This window comes from Gasterosteus aculeatus, chromosome 11 (assembly GCF_964276395.1).
Source record: "Gasterosteus aculeatus chromosome 11, fGasAcu3.hap1.1, whole genome shotgun sequence".
Lineage (NCBI taxonomy): Eukaryota > Metazoa > Chordata > Actinopteri > Perciformes > Gasterosteidae > Gasterosteus > Gasterosteus aculeatus.
Window position 1 is genome coordinate 18610897 of NC_135699.1, and position 18746 is coordinate 18629642.

At 42.4% G+C, this 18746-nt stretch overlaps 2 protein-coding genes across 2 annotated transcripts; one reads left to right on the forward strand and one right to left on the reverse strand.

Annotated features, from left to right (window-relative positions):
* Positions 1–1088: 1088 nt before the first annotated feature.
* On the forward strand, positions 1089–5286 carry LOC144384578 (interferon alpha-G-like). The gene is made up of 6 exons (XM_078084330.1): positions 1089–1167; positions 2883–3157; positions 3295–3387; positions 3499–3660; positions 3750–3821; positions 5043–5286. The coding sequence occupies exons 2-6, from the start codon at positions 3023–3025 to the stop codon at positions 5148–5150; spliced, it is 570 nt and encodes a 189-aa protein (XP_077940456.1). The 5' UTR covers positions 1089–1167; positions 2883–3022; the 3' UTR covers positions 5151–5286.
* A 4139-nt stretch (positions 5287–9425) lies between these two features.
* Positions 9426–18599, reverse strand: LOC120828070 (uncharacterized). The gene is made up of 10 exons (XM_078084333.1): positions 17502–18599; positions 17067–17138; positions 16343–16374; positions 14753–14807; positions 14556–14632; positions 11703–11852; positions 11541–11622; positions 10739–10848; positions 10301–10438; positions 9426–10224 (listed from the first exon to the last, which is right to left on the reverse strand). The coding sequence occupies exons 2-10, from the start codon at positions 17131–17133 to the stop codon at positions 10192–10194; spliced, it is 744 nt and encodes a 247-aa protein (XP_077940459.1). The 5' UTR covers positions 17134–17138; positions 17502–18599; the 3' UTR covers positions 9426–10191.
* Between the last annotated feature and the right edge of the window lie 147 nt (positions 18600–18746).

Below are 18746 nucleotides of genomic sequence, written 5' to 3' on the forward strand. Positions count from 1 at the left end.
GATAAAATAGGAAAACAAGGGAACACCACACGAAAAAAAGTACCTTTTATGCAAGATAATTGATTTTGTGTTTGTAAAGTACTAAATCACTAAAGTGATTCATTTAGTGAAGATATTGTGTATTGGCTTTGCATGAGCCTGAAGAGACTGACTCATTGGACACCCCAGTGATTTTAAGGGTATTGGTGCATGTTGTTGCCTCCATAGACGGTGAGCTCAAGGGACACCTTAAGACAGCTAGCATGTTTAAAGGCCTCAAAGACTGAACATTTCGAGCTGTCTGACTGCATGCTGTAATAAAGAATTAAGTTCTGGAGTGCAGATTGTATCGCCATTCAAGGAGATAGGATTAAATTCAATTCACTTCAACTCATTTCATTTTGTATAGCCCAAAATCGCAAATTACAAATTTGCCTCGGAGGGCTGTACAGAACACAATCGGCATCCTCTGTCCCAAAACCCATGGGACAGATATTATTTTATATTTGGATGACCAAATATATATATATGCAACATAACATCTAAGAACCTGTTCCGGGCACTATCAGTCCTAAAGTGGTCCGTTTGTCACTCAACCCCTTCTGTTTGACACGTGGAGGGATTCCTCCGCACAGTTCTTCTGTTTGTTTTACTCCCAATGCAAAAAGTTGTTTTTGCTATATATATATATATATCATAAATATTCATATATATGAATTTCCTGTTAGGGTGACAAAATTGAAATTGAAGATTTATTTTTATTTACTTTTTGTTGAAATGAATGATAAATATTATTAAATATAACTGCAAAGTTAATCTTTTTTTAAACCTAAATTATTTTACATTAATGATACTGGAATGTTTTCTGAAATTAATTGGATGAGTTTAACTAGAATATTTTCCACCAGCCGCCACTGAGTAATAGAGATAGTAAGATGCTCCACATGCAGAGTGGTACCCTGAGGGCGGGGGAGGTGGGGGGGAGTTTCCAAATTTTGTAGAATTTTCTGATTTGATTTGCTTTGAAAACATCAGAGTTTCAGTTTCTATCCGTCCAGGGTGAAGCTTTATTTAAGCCACAAGATGACAGAAACACTCATCAGAACCACCAGCAACTCGACCACAGGACCAGAACTTAAAGAAACGCCACGGGACCAGAACCTCCAGAGGATCGACACCACACTCACGGTGATTTTATTGATTTAGGTTTAGGTTCTATATCTAAATATAAATCTGTGTGTATGCATATATATATACACATGATTTGGTATTAATTAATATTAATTTTATATTTTTATCTTAAGAGTAAATGATTTAATTTTTAAACTTTTCAAGATGGACTGTTGTTTTTGATTAATAATAGCTATTAATAATCATCAATAACAGTCCGTTCAGAGTAAGTATGATTACCACGTACTAAAGTACATGGTTTAGGTACTTGTCTTCTAATTTTGCAGCTATACATACTTTACAAATTAAGATTCTTACAGACAAAATATATATTATTATATATATATTATTCATGTAGAAGTAACAATGTTAAAAACATTTAAGTAATAATTAATACTTTTTAATAATATTCATAATTAAGTAAGACCATTTATATTATTAATGTAGTAGTAATTACAATATCAATAATAAAAATATGTTAATAATAATTCTAAGTTAAAGTTAATTTGTTAGTAACAACTTTTATTTAACAGATATTTTTACAGAACGATATTGGTACTTTTATTGTGTTTATTTAACTAGTTGCCGATTATACAGCTAGACAGGATACATAAATACTTTTAGTAATAACCGAGTATTGTTGCAGATTGGTAGTAGTATTTTAGCAATAACAGAGTATTGTGGTAGTGGTATAAGTACTTTTAAAGAATGAATATTGAACTATTCCCTCGTTTATCAACGACAGCTGTCAGTTATCGTAATTAGGATAATAACTTGTACTCTGAGTTTCCTCGTCCATGCGGCACAGATGGAAACATTAGTCAGCGATAGAAGTCCTGGTTTGAGATCCGTTTGACTCACAGCTCCTGCTGATAGGTGATGAAACTTAACATTATCATTTCTTATTGCTGTAAACGTGTGACTGATTATTTTTTACTGCTTCACCTTCACATTAATAATAATCAGTCCCTTTGTTTCCAGTAAAATGAAACTTCACTCGATGTCTTTGTTATTTCCATCTCTGACCTGAGGCTTGAGGGTTCGATCCGGAAAGTCAATTGGTTATTGTGACAACGCATTGATCAACTCCAGCATTATTATTATCATTACTATCATTATTAATAATATTCTAATGATTACTACTTTTGTTATCATTAGTAATATTATTATTACCATTATTAATACTATTCTAATGATTACTACTATCATTATTAATAGTATTACTATCATTGTCACTATTATCATATTACTAGTTTTATTTTATTTATCATCATTGTTATATCATCATCCTGATTATCATTATTATCATATTCTCTAAATTATCATTATTATTACTTATATAATTATTACCAATATTATCTGCATTATTATTATCCCATATTATTAGTTTCATTAATTCACAACACCCTTTCACATTTAAAGTTTCTTTAAAGACTAAATGAATAGAAAGAGGTGTCTACCTACCTGCCTCAACCTGCAGTGACTCACCGGCCAGAAGGAACTCTTCTGGTACCTGGCCTTGTGGTTGGTATCAGACGTTCTAGAATTTGATGACTCAGGGAGTCGGCTGCTGATTGGTCCTCACTTCTGAGGCTGTTCCAGGTACCTAAAAATACCTGAAACTTCTCAATCCAGCTCAGCCCAGTACCAGGCCATGGACTTGCTTTAGGTGAAGGTTTTCAGTCAGACTTCAATTAGTCTTTTTGTAAAATTGAAACCAAATTCTATTTCAGAACTGAAGAACCACAACCACCTGAACGACTTGAAGACAGAACCACCACATCCACCATTAAAACGGTCTTAGGGACCAGAACCACCTGAAGAACCACCTGAGGGACCATAAACATCTGAAGATTTGCTTAAGACCAGAACCATGTGGACCATGAGGATGTCTTCAATCCTGCTCATCTATCTGCAGGTCTACAACCTCCACCTAGGGGCTGCGATGCCGACCTGTTCTCTGGACGGAAGCATGGTCCTGTTGGCCCACCACCTGCTTAGAGACCTGGTAATATATATGAGCTGTTACCTTTCAACACATCATGTGACACTTGGTTTAACCTTAGTTTTTAGAGCACTGTTACAGTTGTTGTTAGATAAAGTTGCACTTTGTAAAGGTTCACCTGCTTCCTGTCTTTCCTGTAGGCAGGGAAATTTCCCGACTACTGCTACCAATACAACGCCAACATCTCCTTTCCGTACTCCGCCTTCCCTGCTGCCAAAGACAATCCAATTCAGGTAATCCTCCGACATGTCAGACAATAACAGAGCTAATTTATGTCCAAGGAGTTTTTTTCCCTTTAAATCTCTGCTGCTGGTTAAAAAAAATGACCTGACTTTTACCTGTAGTGCCGCCAAGCATTACGGGTGGTGTATGAGTCACTGCAGGAGGCGGAGCAAATATTTGAGGACCATGAGTTCTTTGTCGGAGAGGAAGGCATCTCCTGGGATGACCAGAAGTTCCAACACCTCCAACACCTACAACACCGACTGTTGGAGAATGGAAGCTGTGTGAGTAACTGTCTATCTGAATAACCGATCTGTCTGACCTGTCTCTCTCTCTCACTCTAACCTGTCTCTCTCTCTCTCTCTCTCTCCAGTTGTCCAGTGTTGATGGGTCAGTGGTTTTATCCTCTTACTTCAGTAATGTGACAGCAGTTCTGCAGCAGCAGGTAAAGTTTGTATAGCAACATATGAACATAAATATATGTATATCTATCTATCTATATAAATGATTTATAATTTAAAAACTAAATTTGTTAATCTAGACTAATCACAATTAATTTTTTCTTCTAAAGATTAAATGTTATGAATTCACGAGTAGTAACTTTAGAAAGCGTGTTGTTTAATTGTATTTTAAACACAAACTCCACACATGTGATCATCTTGGAGGACTAGTGACTCTGCTGTTAACTAATCATCAATCATTTGATGGCTGTGTTTGAAGTTCCAACAAGCTCCCCATATTTAACCAGGATCTTTTCAAACCACTGTCTGTTTTAGGGACACAGTGGTGGTCCTCTGCAGGATAGATGTTGAGATGAAAGTAGCCCAGCAGCCAGTTTGGCCTAACAGCTAGGAACATGTTCCCGGCACTATCAGTCCTAAAGTGGTCCGTTTGACAATCACACCCTTCTGTTTAACAGGTGGAGGAATTCCTCTGCACAGTTTTCTTGTTTGTTTTACTCCCAATGCAAAAAGTTGTGTTAACTTCGTTAAAATATTTTACTGCATTAATCTCGGCCAGAATAATCTCCTACATTAACACGTTAAATTTGACAGCACTATAAAAGGGTGAAACCAGCTGAATGTGCCACTTTCACTTTCAGACGCATTCAGACAAACATGAGTGAGTCACATTAAGTCTGAAGCTTTAAGTCATCAAGTTTAATTAACGCTGACTCACTGAAAGAAGTACAAATTATTATAATCAATACCAAGCAAATCAAAAAAAAATACAGCTTCATTCATTCTGTTATGAAATCAGCTGTAAAAGATTCAAGGGACACTCTTAGATATTAGATATAAATGTGTCCTGGTGTTCTCACTGATTGGTTAGTGGGTGAAGTTATAAATCAGGGAAACACAATCAGAACTGGATAGGAAGTTAAATCTGTCATCCTGACAGAAGCAGCTTAAAACATTTATTTATCTCAGAGAAATCACCCCCTTCTGTTTGACAGGTGGAGGAATTCCTCTGCACAGTTTTTTTGTTTGTTTTACTCCCAATGCAAAAAGTTGTGTTAACTTCGTTAAAATATTTTACTGCATTAATCTCGGCCAGAATAATCTCCTACATTAACACGTTAAATTTGACAGCACTAATATATATATGCACAACGCTTGCACCAATCACAGCTGAAGGGGCGTATCTCTCTTTGTTTGTCACTCAGGACAGCGCAGCCTGTGGTTGGATGGCTTTGCTGAGAGATCTTGTCCAGGTCCTACAGTCCACCCTTCTGCATCAACGCACTTGTTTCACCTGGAGAGACACCCAATGAAGACCGAGACCAAGCCCACTGCGAGAAAAGGCCACATCCACGGATGACACTGACAATATTCATGCATTCATCTAACTAGTTCAATCTATGTATTTATACATTGATCAAGAAATGTTTTATATTTGAATACCTATATTTTTATATCACTATTATTTATGTATTTATTATTTCAATTAAGTTATTTTACTTGTATCAATGATCAATCTGACTTTATTAAAGCATAATGAAAAACATATTGACAATATGACCTTTACTCTACAACTCTAGACACACACAGTGGTGGTGGGAGGCAGTGGTTCTGCGTCTTGGGCTCATGAAGCTTTAAGGCGCCCCCCCAACACACACAGAGAGTAAACATGCTGACTCAGCTCTGAAATAACTCTTTTATGTTTTAATTCTCTGCAGCATTCCGAACATTTGTGATGATGTTCCTCAAATGTTTAAGATCTGACTTTTTCTGATACTTTTTACACATTTCTTTGATTCCTTGGATGACTCTGGAGAAAGAGGTGTCGGATACTGACCCAGCTAATGTTAGCTAATGATAAGCTGCGCAGACTGTTATAAAAGGGTGAAACCAGCTGAACGTGCCACTTTCACTTTCAGGCGCATTCAGACAAACATGAGTGAGTCACATTAAGTCTGAAGCTTTAAGTCATCAAGTGTAATTAACTCTGACTCACTGAAAGAAGTAGAAATTATTATAATCAATACCACGCAAATAAATAAAAAAATACAGCTTCATTCATTCTGTTATGAAATCAGCTGCAAAAGATTCAAGGGACACTCTTAGATATTAGATATAAATGTGTCCTGGTGTTCTCACTGATTGGTTAGTGGGTGAAGTTATAAATCAGGGAAACACAATCAGAACTGGATAGGAAGTTAAATCTGTTATCCTGACAGAAGCAGCTTGAAACATTTATTTATCTCAGAGAAATCTGTGACTGGTCCAAAGCACGAAAAGCCCCTGAAGCCGAAGACCCCCCAAAATCACAAAACCCCGAAATCACAGTGCCAGCAGTGACATCACAGTGCCAACAGAGTGCAGCACAAAGTTAATGAATTCTATACAAAAGTCAATGTGTTTATCTTCATTAATCTTTCAATAATTAATTAATTAACATTGCGAAGAATTGTCATTTATTATTTCACTATATTACACGTCATCAAATCATGGTAATGACAACAATAATAATACAAAATAATGGGTAAAATTATACTTAGAAACTATAAAGACAGCTTTATCACATTATGTAATAGTATCAAAGCCGTATTGAGCCTAATATTTAGAAGTGATTTATTACATAACACGCCATTTAGCTGAGCTTATCCAAAGCAACTGTCATTGCATTTAACCCATCCCACACAGTGGTACCTGTGTGCTGTCGTAAGGGCACCCAGGGAGCAATTAGCAGTTGGGTCACTCAGGGACACTTTGACATGGGACATCGAACCGCCAACACCCTCTCTACTTCATGCGCCGCAGTCACCCTCTTATGCTTAACACGGACTGTGTTGAGATTAACGATTTCCCCGTAACAAAAAATTATGCTATTATATAACTTGAAGGTATCCAGTCAAAAAACACTGAAGCATCTTCTCACAAGGAGAACTTGTGGAGAACTATGTTAAGCGAGAGGGCAGATCCATGACGTCAAAGTGCCATGGCATGTTTAACCAATAAGCCCGTATGACAAATATATGTATATATATACCCTTTATATAGGGTGGCCTCTCTGGGGAACCATCACCTTATCGTGGTGAAGAGGTTTGTGTGTCCATATGACCCTGAGGGCTGTGTTGTTGGGAGCTTTGTGTTCCTGGTAGGGTTACCCTTGGCAAAGTGGTCTCAGGCGAGGCTCTGGAACCACACTCCTGTACAGGGGATTCTATTCTACTCCGGAGTGGTCACTTTGAGTTTTTGGAGACCCTGCATGGAGTCCTGCATGGGGCTCCAGTAGGGGACTCCATAGTCCTACTCGGAGACTTCAATGTGCACTTGGGCGACGATGGAGATACCTGGAGGCGTGATTGGGAGGAATGGCCTCCCTGATCTGAACCCGAGCGGTTGTTTGTCACGGATTGTCCATAACAAACACCATGTTCGAACATATGGATGTTCATAAGTGTACGTGGTACCAGAACACCCTAGGCCAAAGATCAGTGATCAATTTTGTAATCGTATCGTCTGATCTGAGGCAGCATGTTCTGGACACTCGGGTAAAGAGAGGGGCAAAGCTGTCAACTGATAACCATCTGGTGGTGAGCAGGGTCAGAGGATGGGGGAAGCGAGTCGGGACATACCCGGTAAACATAAGCGTGTAGTGAGGGTGAACTGGGAACGTCTGGAGGAGGCCCCGGTCCAAAAGATTTTCAACTCACACCTCCGGCGGAGCTTCTCTCACATTCCTGTGGAGTAGGGGACATTGAACCAGATGTTTAAAACCTCCATTGCTGAAGTCGCGGCAGTGAGTTGTGGCCTCAAGGTCCATCAGGGGCGGTAACCCTCGAACCCCGTGGTGGACACTGGTGGTCAGGGAAGCCGTCCGACTGAAGAAGGAAGCCCTCCGGGTTATGATATCTGGTGGGACTCCGGAGGCTTGAAGGGCAGCAGCCTCTGCCGTGATGGAGGCAAAGCAGCGAGTATGGGAGGGGTTTGGGGTAACTTTGGAGAAGGACTTTCGGTTGGCACCAAAGTGCTTCTGGAAGACCATCTGGCGCTTTAGGAGGGGGAAACGGGGAACTATCCAAGCTGTGTACAGTATGGATGGGACCCTGTTGACCGCGACTGAGGAGGTTATCGGGCGGTAGAAGGAACACTTTGAGGAACTTCTGAATCCAACTACTACGCCCTCTTTGGTAGAGGCGGAGGAGGGATCATTGTCAATTTGCCTGGTGGAGGTCACTGAGGTAGTCAAACAACTCCACAGTGGCAAAGCCCCGGGGATTGATGAGATCCGTCCAGAGATGCTAAAAGCAATGGGTGTTGGGGGTCTTGGATGACACACCTCTTCAACATTGCGTGGAAGTCTGGGACAGTGCCAAAAGAGTGGCAGACCGGGGTGGTGGTACCCCTCTCCAAAAGGGGGGACCAGAGAGTGTGTGCCAATTACAGGGGTATCACACTACTCAGCCTCCCGGGTAAAGTCTACTCCAAGGTGCTGGAAAGGAGGGTTCGGCCGATAGTCGAACCAAGGATTGAAGAGGTACAATGCGGTTTTCGTCCTGGTCGTGGAACGACAGACCAGCTCTTTATGCTTTACTCTTTACTCCAGGATCATGGAGGGGGCTTGGGAGTATGCTCATCCATTCTAAATGTGTTTTGTGGGAGAAGGCGTATGACCGGGTCCCTCGAGAGAAACTGTGGGAGGTGCTGCGGGAGTACGGGGTGAGGGGGTCCTTGCTTGGGGCCATCCAAACCTTGTAAGAACCGTGATCAAAATTGGACGCCCTGTTGGCGATATCTGGAAGAAAATGGGTTTCCTCAGGAGAGTGGCTGGCCTTAGAGATAGGGTGAGAAGCTCAGCCATTCGTGAGGAGCTCCTTTGCGTCGAAAGGAGCCAGTTGAGGGGGTTTGGGCATCTGGTGAGGATGCCCCCTGGGCGCCTCCCTAGGGAGGTGTTCCAGGCACAGCCAGCTGGGAAGAGGCCCTGGGGAAGACCCAGGACTAGGTGGAGAGATTATATCTCTGCACTGGCCTGAGAACGCCTTGGGATCCCCCAGTCAGAGCTGGTAGAAAGCAAGCAAACTTATGGCACAGCTTATTTACACTAGGTCGACCAAAAATCCTATAATTGACGATGAAAGATGCAGCACACATTAGGCGGTTACAACATAGATATATATAAAGGCTAGAACGTCCGCACATGGCGGCAATCTTGGTATGGTCAGCTCGCTCACCCATACCATTGTGTTGGTAGCGGTACATGTACTTTAAATAATAATAACTTAGCTCCATTTTCAAACGGTTTGGTTTGTTATAAGCCGTAAGACATCTGGCCTTTATGTATATCTATGGGCTACACAAATATTGCATTATTACATTACAGGTCATTTAGCTGACACTTTTATCCAAAGAGACCTTTTACAAATTGGTATAATTACATGGTTGTTTCTGCATTCTTTTTATTTGTTTCTTAATAATCTCTTTATCTGGGTTAATCCACTAATCCACTAGACCAATGTTTGGTCTGTCTGGGCTTGTTGAAAGAACCGTGATCAAAATTGGAAGCTCTGTTGGCGGTATCTGGAAGAATTCAGCCGAACAACTTCTCTCGTTCTGGTAGATTTATTTGTCAGATCACAGGTCTCAAGTATCAGCGTGTGTTGTACTTCAGTTGTACTTGTTGTTAGATATAGAAGAAAAGATTTCTATTGGCCCTAAACTGGCGTTTAGGAGGAGCAGGTCCTCACTCTGTAATAAAAGATCCAATCACATGCAATGTGTGGTCTCCTGACATTAATGTAAACATAAGGAACAAAGCGTGAGTGTTGTATGCTGCCTGGTGTGTCTCTAACTCTCATCCTTATCAGACCTGTGTCTTCCTGGTTGGCACTTTCTGGTTTTCCCTCTGAACTTGCACTCATCAACCAGGATAAGATATTGACTCCCTAAATGAGCACAAAGAAGAACGTTTTGGATTATCAATGCCCCCTTTTTACATAATTTATTTAATGAAAAATAACTAATCCAGATGTTAAAAACCTATATCAGTGAGTATGTGTGAATGTGTTAATCATGGAAATCCCTAAACAACACAGAATTAATAAAAACTCCCTATAGGAACACTAAGAAAAACGTTTTTGATCATCATCGTCAGCCTTGTCAGAGGCTCCTCATATAGGATCAGTGACACATTTAGCACCAATCCTCACTAATAAAATCCCCATAATCACAATGTCCTGATGCTGTCTGATGGAGGTCATGGGGGGAAAAGGAAATAACTATGATTCTTTTCTTTCTTTTTTCGGGCAGTTCCCTTGGTAACTGGGGGGGGGGGGGGGGGGGGGCAAGGTCTGAAGGCACAGGGTCATCCAATCACAGGCCTTGTTTGTTGAGGAAGGTGGACACCTGCCAGGAAGAGGAGGTTGTTCATTAATGTGTGGGTTTGTCAAGGTCTTTTGTTGTAAACAGGTAAATAGTTCACCTCATCAACCAGAGGCGGAGCTTCAGCGGCGTGAAGGCTTTGGGGGGCGAAAGCATTGCCGGGCTGGATGATGATGTCAGCGCCGTGGTCGGTTCGAGCTTTGGCGCCCTCTCTGAAGTTCAGTTTCTTACTCTCAATCTGTCAACATGCCATCAATACCAATTCACAGAGTTGAGTCGGACATTTAGTGTAAATATAGTGTAGTGTGGAAATGTTACCATAACAACGGATATTCGTATCATACACGGATGAGAGATACTTCTGTGCATAAGAAAAATGTAAAAAACATACATTAGTTAGCAGGGAATTAGCATGCTGTTAGCAGGCTTTTAGCCAGCAGTTGGTGTTTTGATGACATGTGTTAGCATGCTGTTAGCATGGTATTAAAAGGCTTTTAGCATGTTGTTGTTGAATTGTTAGCATGTTGTTAGCATGTACCTTATTTTTCCCTCCTCCTGGCATATAAGTGATGTTCTCCAGAGAACCCACTTTAGACTGAACAGTTTTAAAATCGACCTTCTCTGATTTAATCTCCACCTTCCCTCCTCCTGACACAACACACAGGTGTACATATACACAAAGTACAATATATATGAATATAAAACACACAATCCAATAAAGATATATCAACACATACTATAGAGTGCAACCTTCCATAAGAGTGTAACTACAGATGTATCAGTAATAACTGGCACATGAACAATCTATAGCATTTGATTCAGCCTGGCTACGATAATCAGCAATCCAAATGAAATACTCCACAACACAACTTTATCTATGGAAATATTATTAAAATAAAAATACTATGCAAATGTATCAAAAGATGGTGCGTATGGTGGTGTACAACTTGTTGTGTAGTCCGTCGAAAATATTTGCCATAATGGATGAATTATATTTTATTTCTCTCAGACAAAGCTATATATACACACATATGTTTGTATAAATTATACAAACATATTATACATATTACATTTTACATATTATATTATGATGCCTTGTCTTTGGACTGTGGGAGGAAGCCAGAGTACCCAGAGAGAACCCACACAGACACGGAGAGAACATGCAGACTCCACACAAAAAGGCCAGTGGACAAAGACATGCACTGGGGATCAGGTTGATTGGGGACTCTAAATTGCCCGTAGGTGTGTGAATGTGAGTGTGATTGGTTGTATGTCTCTGTGTTAGCCCTGCGATTGGCTATATATATATATGGATGTGTGAGTGTGTGTGTATGTTTTACCTGGTTTGTGGTAGAGGTTGTCTTTGGAGCCGCACTTTGATGCAATGCTAGTAAGATTCAACTTCTTATGAGGGATCTGAACCTACAGAGACAGACGGACAGATAGACGTATCCGTAAAACCATTATAGACATGTAGTTGTATATGTATTTGTGAGTGTTACCTTGCCCCCCCCAGGAGTGTGTTTGATGTTCTCTGTGGATCCAATCTTTGACTTTACGTTACTGATGTCCGGCATGGGGTGAGACGGGAGGGGGTACGCCCGGCCCCGAGCAGAGACAGGAGACCTGGAGGGGGTTCGGACCACCGCCACCTGCAGGACTCCGAAACCAGTTTACTACTTCTAGTTCCTACATCTATTACCTAGTACAACTCAAAATATCATATATCAGAACTTTTTGGTAGAAGCAATACTTTTATTTATTAGTACCACCTAGTTTCCAAGATGGCGCCGATGATGGCTGCCACGGTGCTTCGGTGCGCTTCATTTTTTGCTGTTTTTGTTGTTAATTATGTTTCCTGCTGCGATTCCCGGAGCCAGCTGCTTCTACTTCAACAACAGCTGGTGCAACGACGTAACGGTGATCCTAAAACACTATTCTCCTGATTTGGAAACTTTCTTCATCAACTGCAAACCTTTTTATACCCCCCCGTGAGTTCGCTTCATTCATCCTGGTCGGTGTTTACATGCCGCCGGCGGGCAACGTGCACGAGGCACACGTCATGGTCCATCTGATTCCTGCATACAGGCAGAAACTAAAGCTCTGCAAACCTGTGGTGAGGGAATTCAAGAAGTGGACCAGTGAGGCGCTGGCGGATCTTCCGGCGTGCTTTGACTGCACAGACTGGGATGTTTTCAGGACTGCTACTGACAGTCTGGATGAGTTCACAGAGGCTGTAACTTCCTACATCGGCTTCTGTGAGAACAGCTGTGTACCATCATGCACCAGGGTGAGCTACAACAACAACAAACCCTGGTTCACAGCGGAACTCAGAACACTACGCCTGCAGAAGGATCAGGCATTTAGGAGTGGGGACAAAGACTTGTACACAGAGTCAAAATACAAGTTTAGCAAGGCGGTGAGAGACGCTAAACGACTGTACTCTGAGAAACTCCAACAACAGTTCTCAGCAAGTGACTCTGCTTCGGTTTGGAGAGGCCTCAAACACCTCACTAACTACAAGCCAAAAACCCCCCACTCCATGAATGACCTCCGCCTGCAGATGAGCTCAATGAGTTCTACTGCAGATTGGAAAGACAATGTCCTGATCCCATCCCCCACAGCTCCACCAAACTGCCCCAGTTCAACACCTCCCTGGAGACATGCCACGTACCAGCCTGCTTCAAGGCCGCCACCATCATCCCTGTTCCCAAGAAGCCCAGGATCACAGGTCAACATGGCCCTCCACTACATCCTCCAGCATCTGGACTCCCCAGGAACCTACGCCAGGATCCTGTTTGTGGACTTCAGCTCTGCTTTCAACACCATCATCCCGTCTCTGCTGCAGGACAAACTCTCCCAGCTGCACGTGCCCGACTCCACCTGCAAGTGGATCACAGACTTCCTGTCTGACAGGAAGCAGCACGTGAAGCTGGGGAAACATGTCTCAGCCTCTCGGACCATCAGCACCGGTTCCCCCCAAGGCTGCGTTCTTTCCCCTCTGCTCTTCTCGCTGTACACCTCCAGTCACCAGTCCGTCAAGCTCCTGAAGTTTGCGGATGACACCACCCTCATTGGACTGATCTCTGGTGAGGATGAGTCCGCCTACAGGTGGGAGTCTGACCATCTGGTGTCGTGGTGCAGCCAGAACAACCTGGAGCTTGACGCTCTAAAGACAGTGGAGATGGTTGTGGATTTCCGGAGGAACAGAGCCCCACCTTCCCCCATTACCCTGTGTGACTCCTCCGTCACTATTGTGGATTCCTTCCATTTCCTGGGCTCCATCATCACCCAGGACCTCAAGTGGGAGCTGAACATCAGCTCCATCACCAAGAAGGCTCAGCAGAGGTTGTTCTTCCTGAGGCAGCTGAAGAAATACAACCTGCCAAAGACGATGATGATCCACTTCTACACGGCCATCATGGAGTCCATCCTCTGCTCCTCCATCACCGTCTGGTACGCTGCAGCCACAGCCAAGGACAAGGGCACGCTGCAGCGGGTCCTCCGCTCTGCAGAGAGGGTGATCGGCTGCAATCTGCCGTCCCTGCAAGACTTGTTCGCTTCCAGGTCTCTGAACGAGCTAAAAAGATGGTAGCCGACCCCTCTCACCCCGGACAAAACCTGTTTGTGCCCCTTCCATCTGGCAGGAGGCTGAGGTCCATCAGGACTAAGACCTCCCGCCACACCAACAGTTTCTTCCCGTCGGCAGTCGGGCTCATCAACAGAGCCCGGTCCCCCACTGACTGACTATAACATTCCACCGGTCACTCCCCCTCACACTGCACATGCCACTTTAAGTGTCATTTTTCACTTTGTCGTCACTCGTCACTTTGTTGTCACTCGTCACTTTGTCACTTGTTCGCTAGTGCACTTTATGCTTAATGTTTTTTAACTTTTTTAATATTTTAAATTTTTAACTTTAACTTTATTCTCTTGTTTTATACTAACCCATAGCCTTATTCTATTAACCCATTGCATTAGCATTTCATTTTACTTTATTTTATTACTTGTGCACTGCTGTCTTGTTGTCTATTGTTACACTGTCTACTGTCACGCACCAACGGCCAAGACAAATTCCTTGTATGTTTGACATATTTTGTCAATAAATGTTTCCTGATTCCTGATACAACTTAACTTAAAATCAAATAACAGACGTACCTTGTTGTACCCAAAAAAAGACAATATTCTCGCACACCGGTGTTGAGGGTGGGGCAGATGATAGACCCAAAATATAACCGGCCAACAGGGCAGTCAGTCACTAATTAACAGATAGGTACCCAGAGAGTCAGTGAGACATGTTGTTCGAGTGACAGGTTGTCACAGAGACAGGTGGTCAGACAGAGAAGTAGATGTACCTTCTTGACGTCTCTGTTTGAAGCTGTGACTCGACTGGTGGGGGAACAGGTTCCTGGACTGCTTCCATCTACTGACTCTGACAGACAGACAGGTAGACAAACAAGCGGGCAGACGTAGACACGTAGGGAGACAGACAGGTAAAGTGGGTCGGACTGCTTGAAGCAGTGTTGCTCGTTGAAATGGTGAGGTGTTGTACCTGTACTCTTGGCTGACATTAACCTGGCAGCTCTGGTCACCCCTGCTGACTTGGACTGAAACACAAATTCAATTAGAGACAAACTCACTCCTGCCTGCCTCCTATTATTGGGGCGGGTTTTATATAGGGTTCTATCTCCGGTTATGTAAATAGTTCTATGTAGGGTTCTGTGTACACTGTAAAAAATCCTTATTTTACCGAAAATCACATACAAATGATGAATGTAAAATAACAAGTTATCTGTAATTAAATATTTCACTCCGTACTAACAAATTTAAATATTTTCTGTGTATTTTTAAGGTAAATCATATTAGCTTAGTATTCATTTTTATAACTTTTCTATTTCCTATTCCCTCAAGGACATTTTTTTTACTTTTTATATATGTGCTGTATTTCATGCTCATATCTATATTTTAATTATTTTAAGGAACACCTGTGTTTTTATTTTGCCCTTAAGGCTGGCGCATGCTTCTGCGTCTGCGTCGTTGTGTCAACGCACTCGTTTCAAGCCCAGTTTGTGCTTCTGCGTTTTCAGAGCGACGCAGACGCAAGCCCCCCTTGCGTCCCTTTTCACACCTCCTTGCGTCCTTGCGTGTGTCGAGCCATTTTTCCAACCAGCGATTGGTCCGCTAACTACGTCCTTTACGGAGTCTCACATTTCCGCTTTCATAGCCCGATACGGCCGTTATTAAAACGAAGAATGTTTACGAGAGAACGGATCAGATTGAAGAACTTTTGTCTGAAGAAATGCGTAAATATGAGCGCTTCTACAAGCCGTCATTGGCGGGTTTAGAAGCGGGTTGGATTCACGGAGGGAGATCGCCGCAAACGCCGGTTTGCCGGTCGAGAAGAACAAAGTTGTGGAGGACAAATGTGTCCTTGATGAAAAGCAGCAGTGTGGATGCACGGGGCAATAAAGTATATGATAAATAAATAAATGAATAAATAAATAGACGTGACTCTCTAGGTCGTCTTCAACAAAACACGTCACTCCGCCTGTTGTTCTGGAGGTGAACTGCTCTGCAACACACGCAGAACCATGAATTGAAACGAGTGCGTTGACGGAACGACGCAGACGCAGAAACATGCGCCAGCCTTCACTTCATGGTTCTAAAAGTCTTGCGTGTGTTGCAGATCGATTCCACGCATGCAAGAAGGTGTGAAGGGACACGAAGGGGGTCTTGCGTCTGCGTCGCTCTGAAAACGCAGAAGCATAAACTAGGCTTTACTCCCTCATGCTTTTTATATCTTCTCTCCCCCTGCCTAGCTGGTGCCTTTTTGTTTTATTATTATTATCCTTGTTTTAATCTATTTGAGGTGCACCATCAGAGCCGGCCCCTTTAAAACACATCATCCAGGGGGGGGATCGGGAGAGGGAAAGAAGCATGTGGCTGGCTTGGCTGCCACCATGTTTAAGAACAATATATTCTTTACTATTGGCTGCTACATTCCTTATTTTCCCTCGTGTTTGTTTTTGTTATGTTGCCGGACCCTAGCTGGGAACATAACATCGTATATATTTGTCTATATTTATCTACTTTATTACGTAAATAAAGCTTCGTCATCATTTTTATTAAAACATGTTTTTACCTTCACAGCTTCTTTGCCAGGTTTCTTCACAGCTGAATGAGAAGATACATATAAAGTAGAAGGTAAAGAAGGTTTCATATTAATCTGATTAACATTAATTTAATAATGCGTTTGAGTTGCAGGTCAACCAGCAGTAGAGGTCAAAGGTCAGGGAGACTTGTTTCCATGACTACCTTGAGATCACACAGGTTACGACATAGGACGTTTCCACTTTTTGTCACTATCAAAATAAGGGACGAAATGCTAAATGAAAGAGAAAAGGAGAAGGAATGAGGTGGACATATGTGATGTGGAGGAGGTTTGGGGGAGGAAGACTTTTCCATGCTTCCTTGATGAAGAGGAGGAGGAGACGGTGAGGAAGAGATGATGTAGGGGAGACGATAATGAGGAGGAAAGGGTAATGAGAAGACAGTGAAGAGAAGGATACCATGTAAAAGAAACAATGAAGACGAGGAGATGGGGAGGATGAGACCATGAAGAGGAGTTGATGAAGAGAAAGAAACAGGGAGGAAGAGACAATGATGAGTAAGAGGATCGGGTGAGCAATAAAGAGCAAGAGACTTTGAAGAGGAGATCATGAAGAGGAGACGAGGAGGAGGAGATGATCAAGTGGAGGAGAGAGGGAGGAAGGCACGATGAGGAAGAGGACACTGTGAAAAGGATGGAGGGTTTCATATTAATAACTCAATACATAAGTTGATCAATATGTGGAATGGATTCCTACCCCCCATCATGCACTGCTCTTCAAGGGTGGGACCGTCTCCTAGGGGGGGCAAGTGTCCATCCATCATCACTTCTGTAGATGAGGAAGAGGCGTAGGGAAGGAGAGGGCGAGAGACCGAAAGGAAGGGAGGAAGGGAGGAGTAGGAGAGGAAGGACGAAGGGGAGAACACAGGGAGGAGAAGAAATGGAAGATAGGGGATAGCAAGGGAGGAGGAGAGGAGGAGTTGGTGAGCCTGCTCCATAACACAAAAAATGATACAGCAAAAAACACAATCAAGTCAAATCTGAAGCCACATTAGCTTGAAAGCTAAGAGGAAAGCGGAGGGACACGTGTCTGCCGCTTCGGCCTCTGTGGAGCAGTGAGGAGACATGTGCGGTAGAGAGACATGAGGACAGACAGGCGAGGGACAGACAGGAGGACTTGTTCTTGTCTTACCTCCTGGCTGCACACCGTCCGTCTGCTGTTCCACCCTGCTGCACGGGTGGGAGGGGCGCTCTGCTGTTGCATGCTGGGAGAGAGGCTGCTGTTGCCATGGTAACCTGCTGCTCCTTTTGACTGTACTTAGCCAGGCCCACACTGGAGAATAAAGTTTGATCAGTTTCTTTGTGCTACTTTATTTGTCAACTGATTATAGGATGTTTTCAACTCTGACGTATAAAGAAATACTGTTGGATGTTCATTTCTCCAAACATTAAAAATCCCAACGGTCTCCGACTGATGCTTCTCTGATTATTCCCCTCCTCCTCCCTCTAGATTAGTCCTTCTACCTCTTTTTCCTCCCTCCTCCTCCTCCTCCCTCCTTCATTCATTTATTATTATCATCTTGTTTCTTATGTCTTATTTACATTTATCTAATGGGTTATTTTAAATTGGGAAATAAATGTTTTTGAATCAATGACTTGCATGTCTGTCATTGTCACAACAGTGTGTGTTTGATTAGATTTCAATCATAATAGGGTGTCGAACTTCACTAGGAAACGTTATGGAATATGTCTTTAAACATGATACATTCAAGCATCTGGTGGATAGAGCAAATACTGTTTTTTTTAACTGCTATTCATAAATAAGGCCTTTAATTTTATATTTCAATCACATACACCCAGACACACAAACAATCAAACACATACCCTGCGTTTTTTCCTCTACACAAACCTACATGTATTACCATTGCTACTGTGGTTACCACAGTAACATCTACAGGGCCCTTAGCTGGGTGCTTTACTGTAAGAAATTATTTTCAGCTACCTCGGCAGAATGCAAATGTGAATTACAATTTTTATAAATAGTTATATTTACAGTCATCTAACCGCCAAGACAAATTCCTTGTATGTTTGACATATTTTGGCAATAAATGTTTCATGATTCCTGATTCCTTCAGCCTGACACTTTCTGTACACCTGACCGACACACACATAAAGAGACACCCACCCGTACCCATCAGTCTCTCAGCAGATGATTGGTGCAGTATTAAACGATAAGTTGTCGGTCTCACCGTAGCTCGTCTCACTGGAGCTCTGAGACACAAACTTTCTCTTAGAAGATTGATCGCAGATTTATTGATTCATTAAAGTTACAACAAACCAAACTAGATTGTTGATTGGGAGATCAATCTTCTGTTCTTCTCTGTATGATCAGATGCCCCCTACTGGAGTCACACATTAACTTCCCCTGACCGCAATA

Excerpts from the sequence above, each read along its gene's own strand:
- LOC144384578 (XM_078084330.1), top strand. The coding sequence starts at position 3,023 with ATGTGGACCATGAGGATGTCTTCAATCCTGCTCATCTATCTGCAGGTC. Across the intron at positions 3,158-3,294 it reads ACCACCTGCTTAGAGACCTG|GCAGGGAAATTTCCCGACTA; the intron begins GTAATATATATG and ends TCTTTCCTGTAG. Across the intron at positions 3,822-5,042 it reads CAGCAGTTCTGCAGCAGCAG|GACAGCGCAGCCTGTGGTTG; the intron begins GTAAAGTTTGTA and ends TTTGTCACTCAG.
- LOC120828070 (XM_078084333.1), bottom strand. The coding sequence starts at position 17,133 with ATGATGGATGGACACTTGCCCCCCCTAGGAGACGGTCCCACCCTTGAA. Across the intron at positions 14,808-16,342 it reads CTGGCAAAGAAGCTGTGAAG|TCCAAGTCAGCAGGGGTGAC; the intron begins GTAAAAACATGT and ends TTTGTGTTTCAG. Across the intron at positions 11,623-11,702 it reads ACACTCCTGGGGGGGGCAAG|GTTCAGATCCCTCATAAGAA; the intron begins GTAACACTCACA and ends CTGTCTCTGTAG.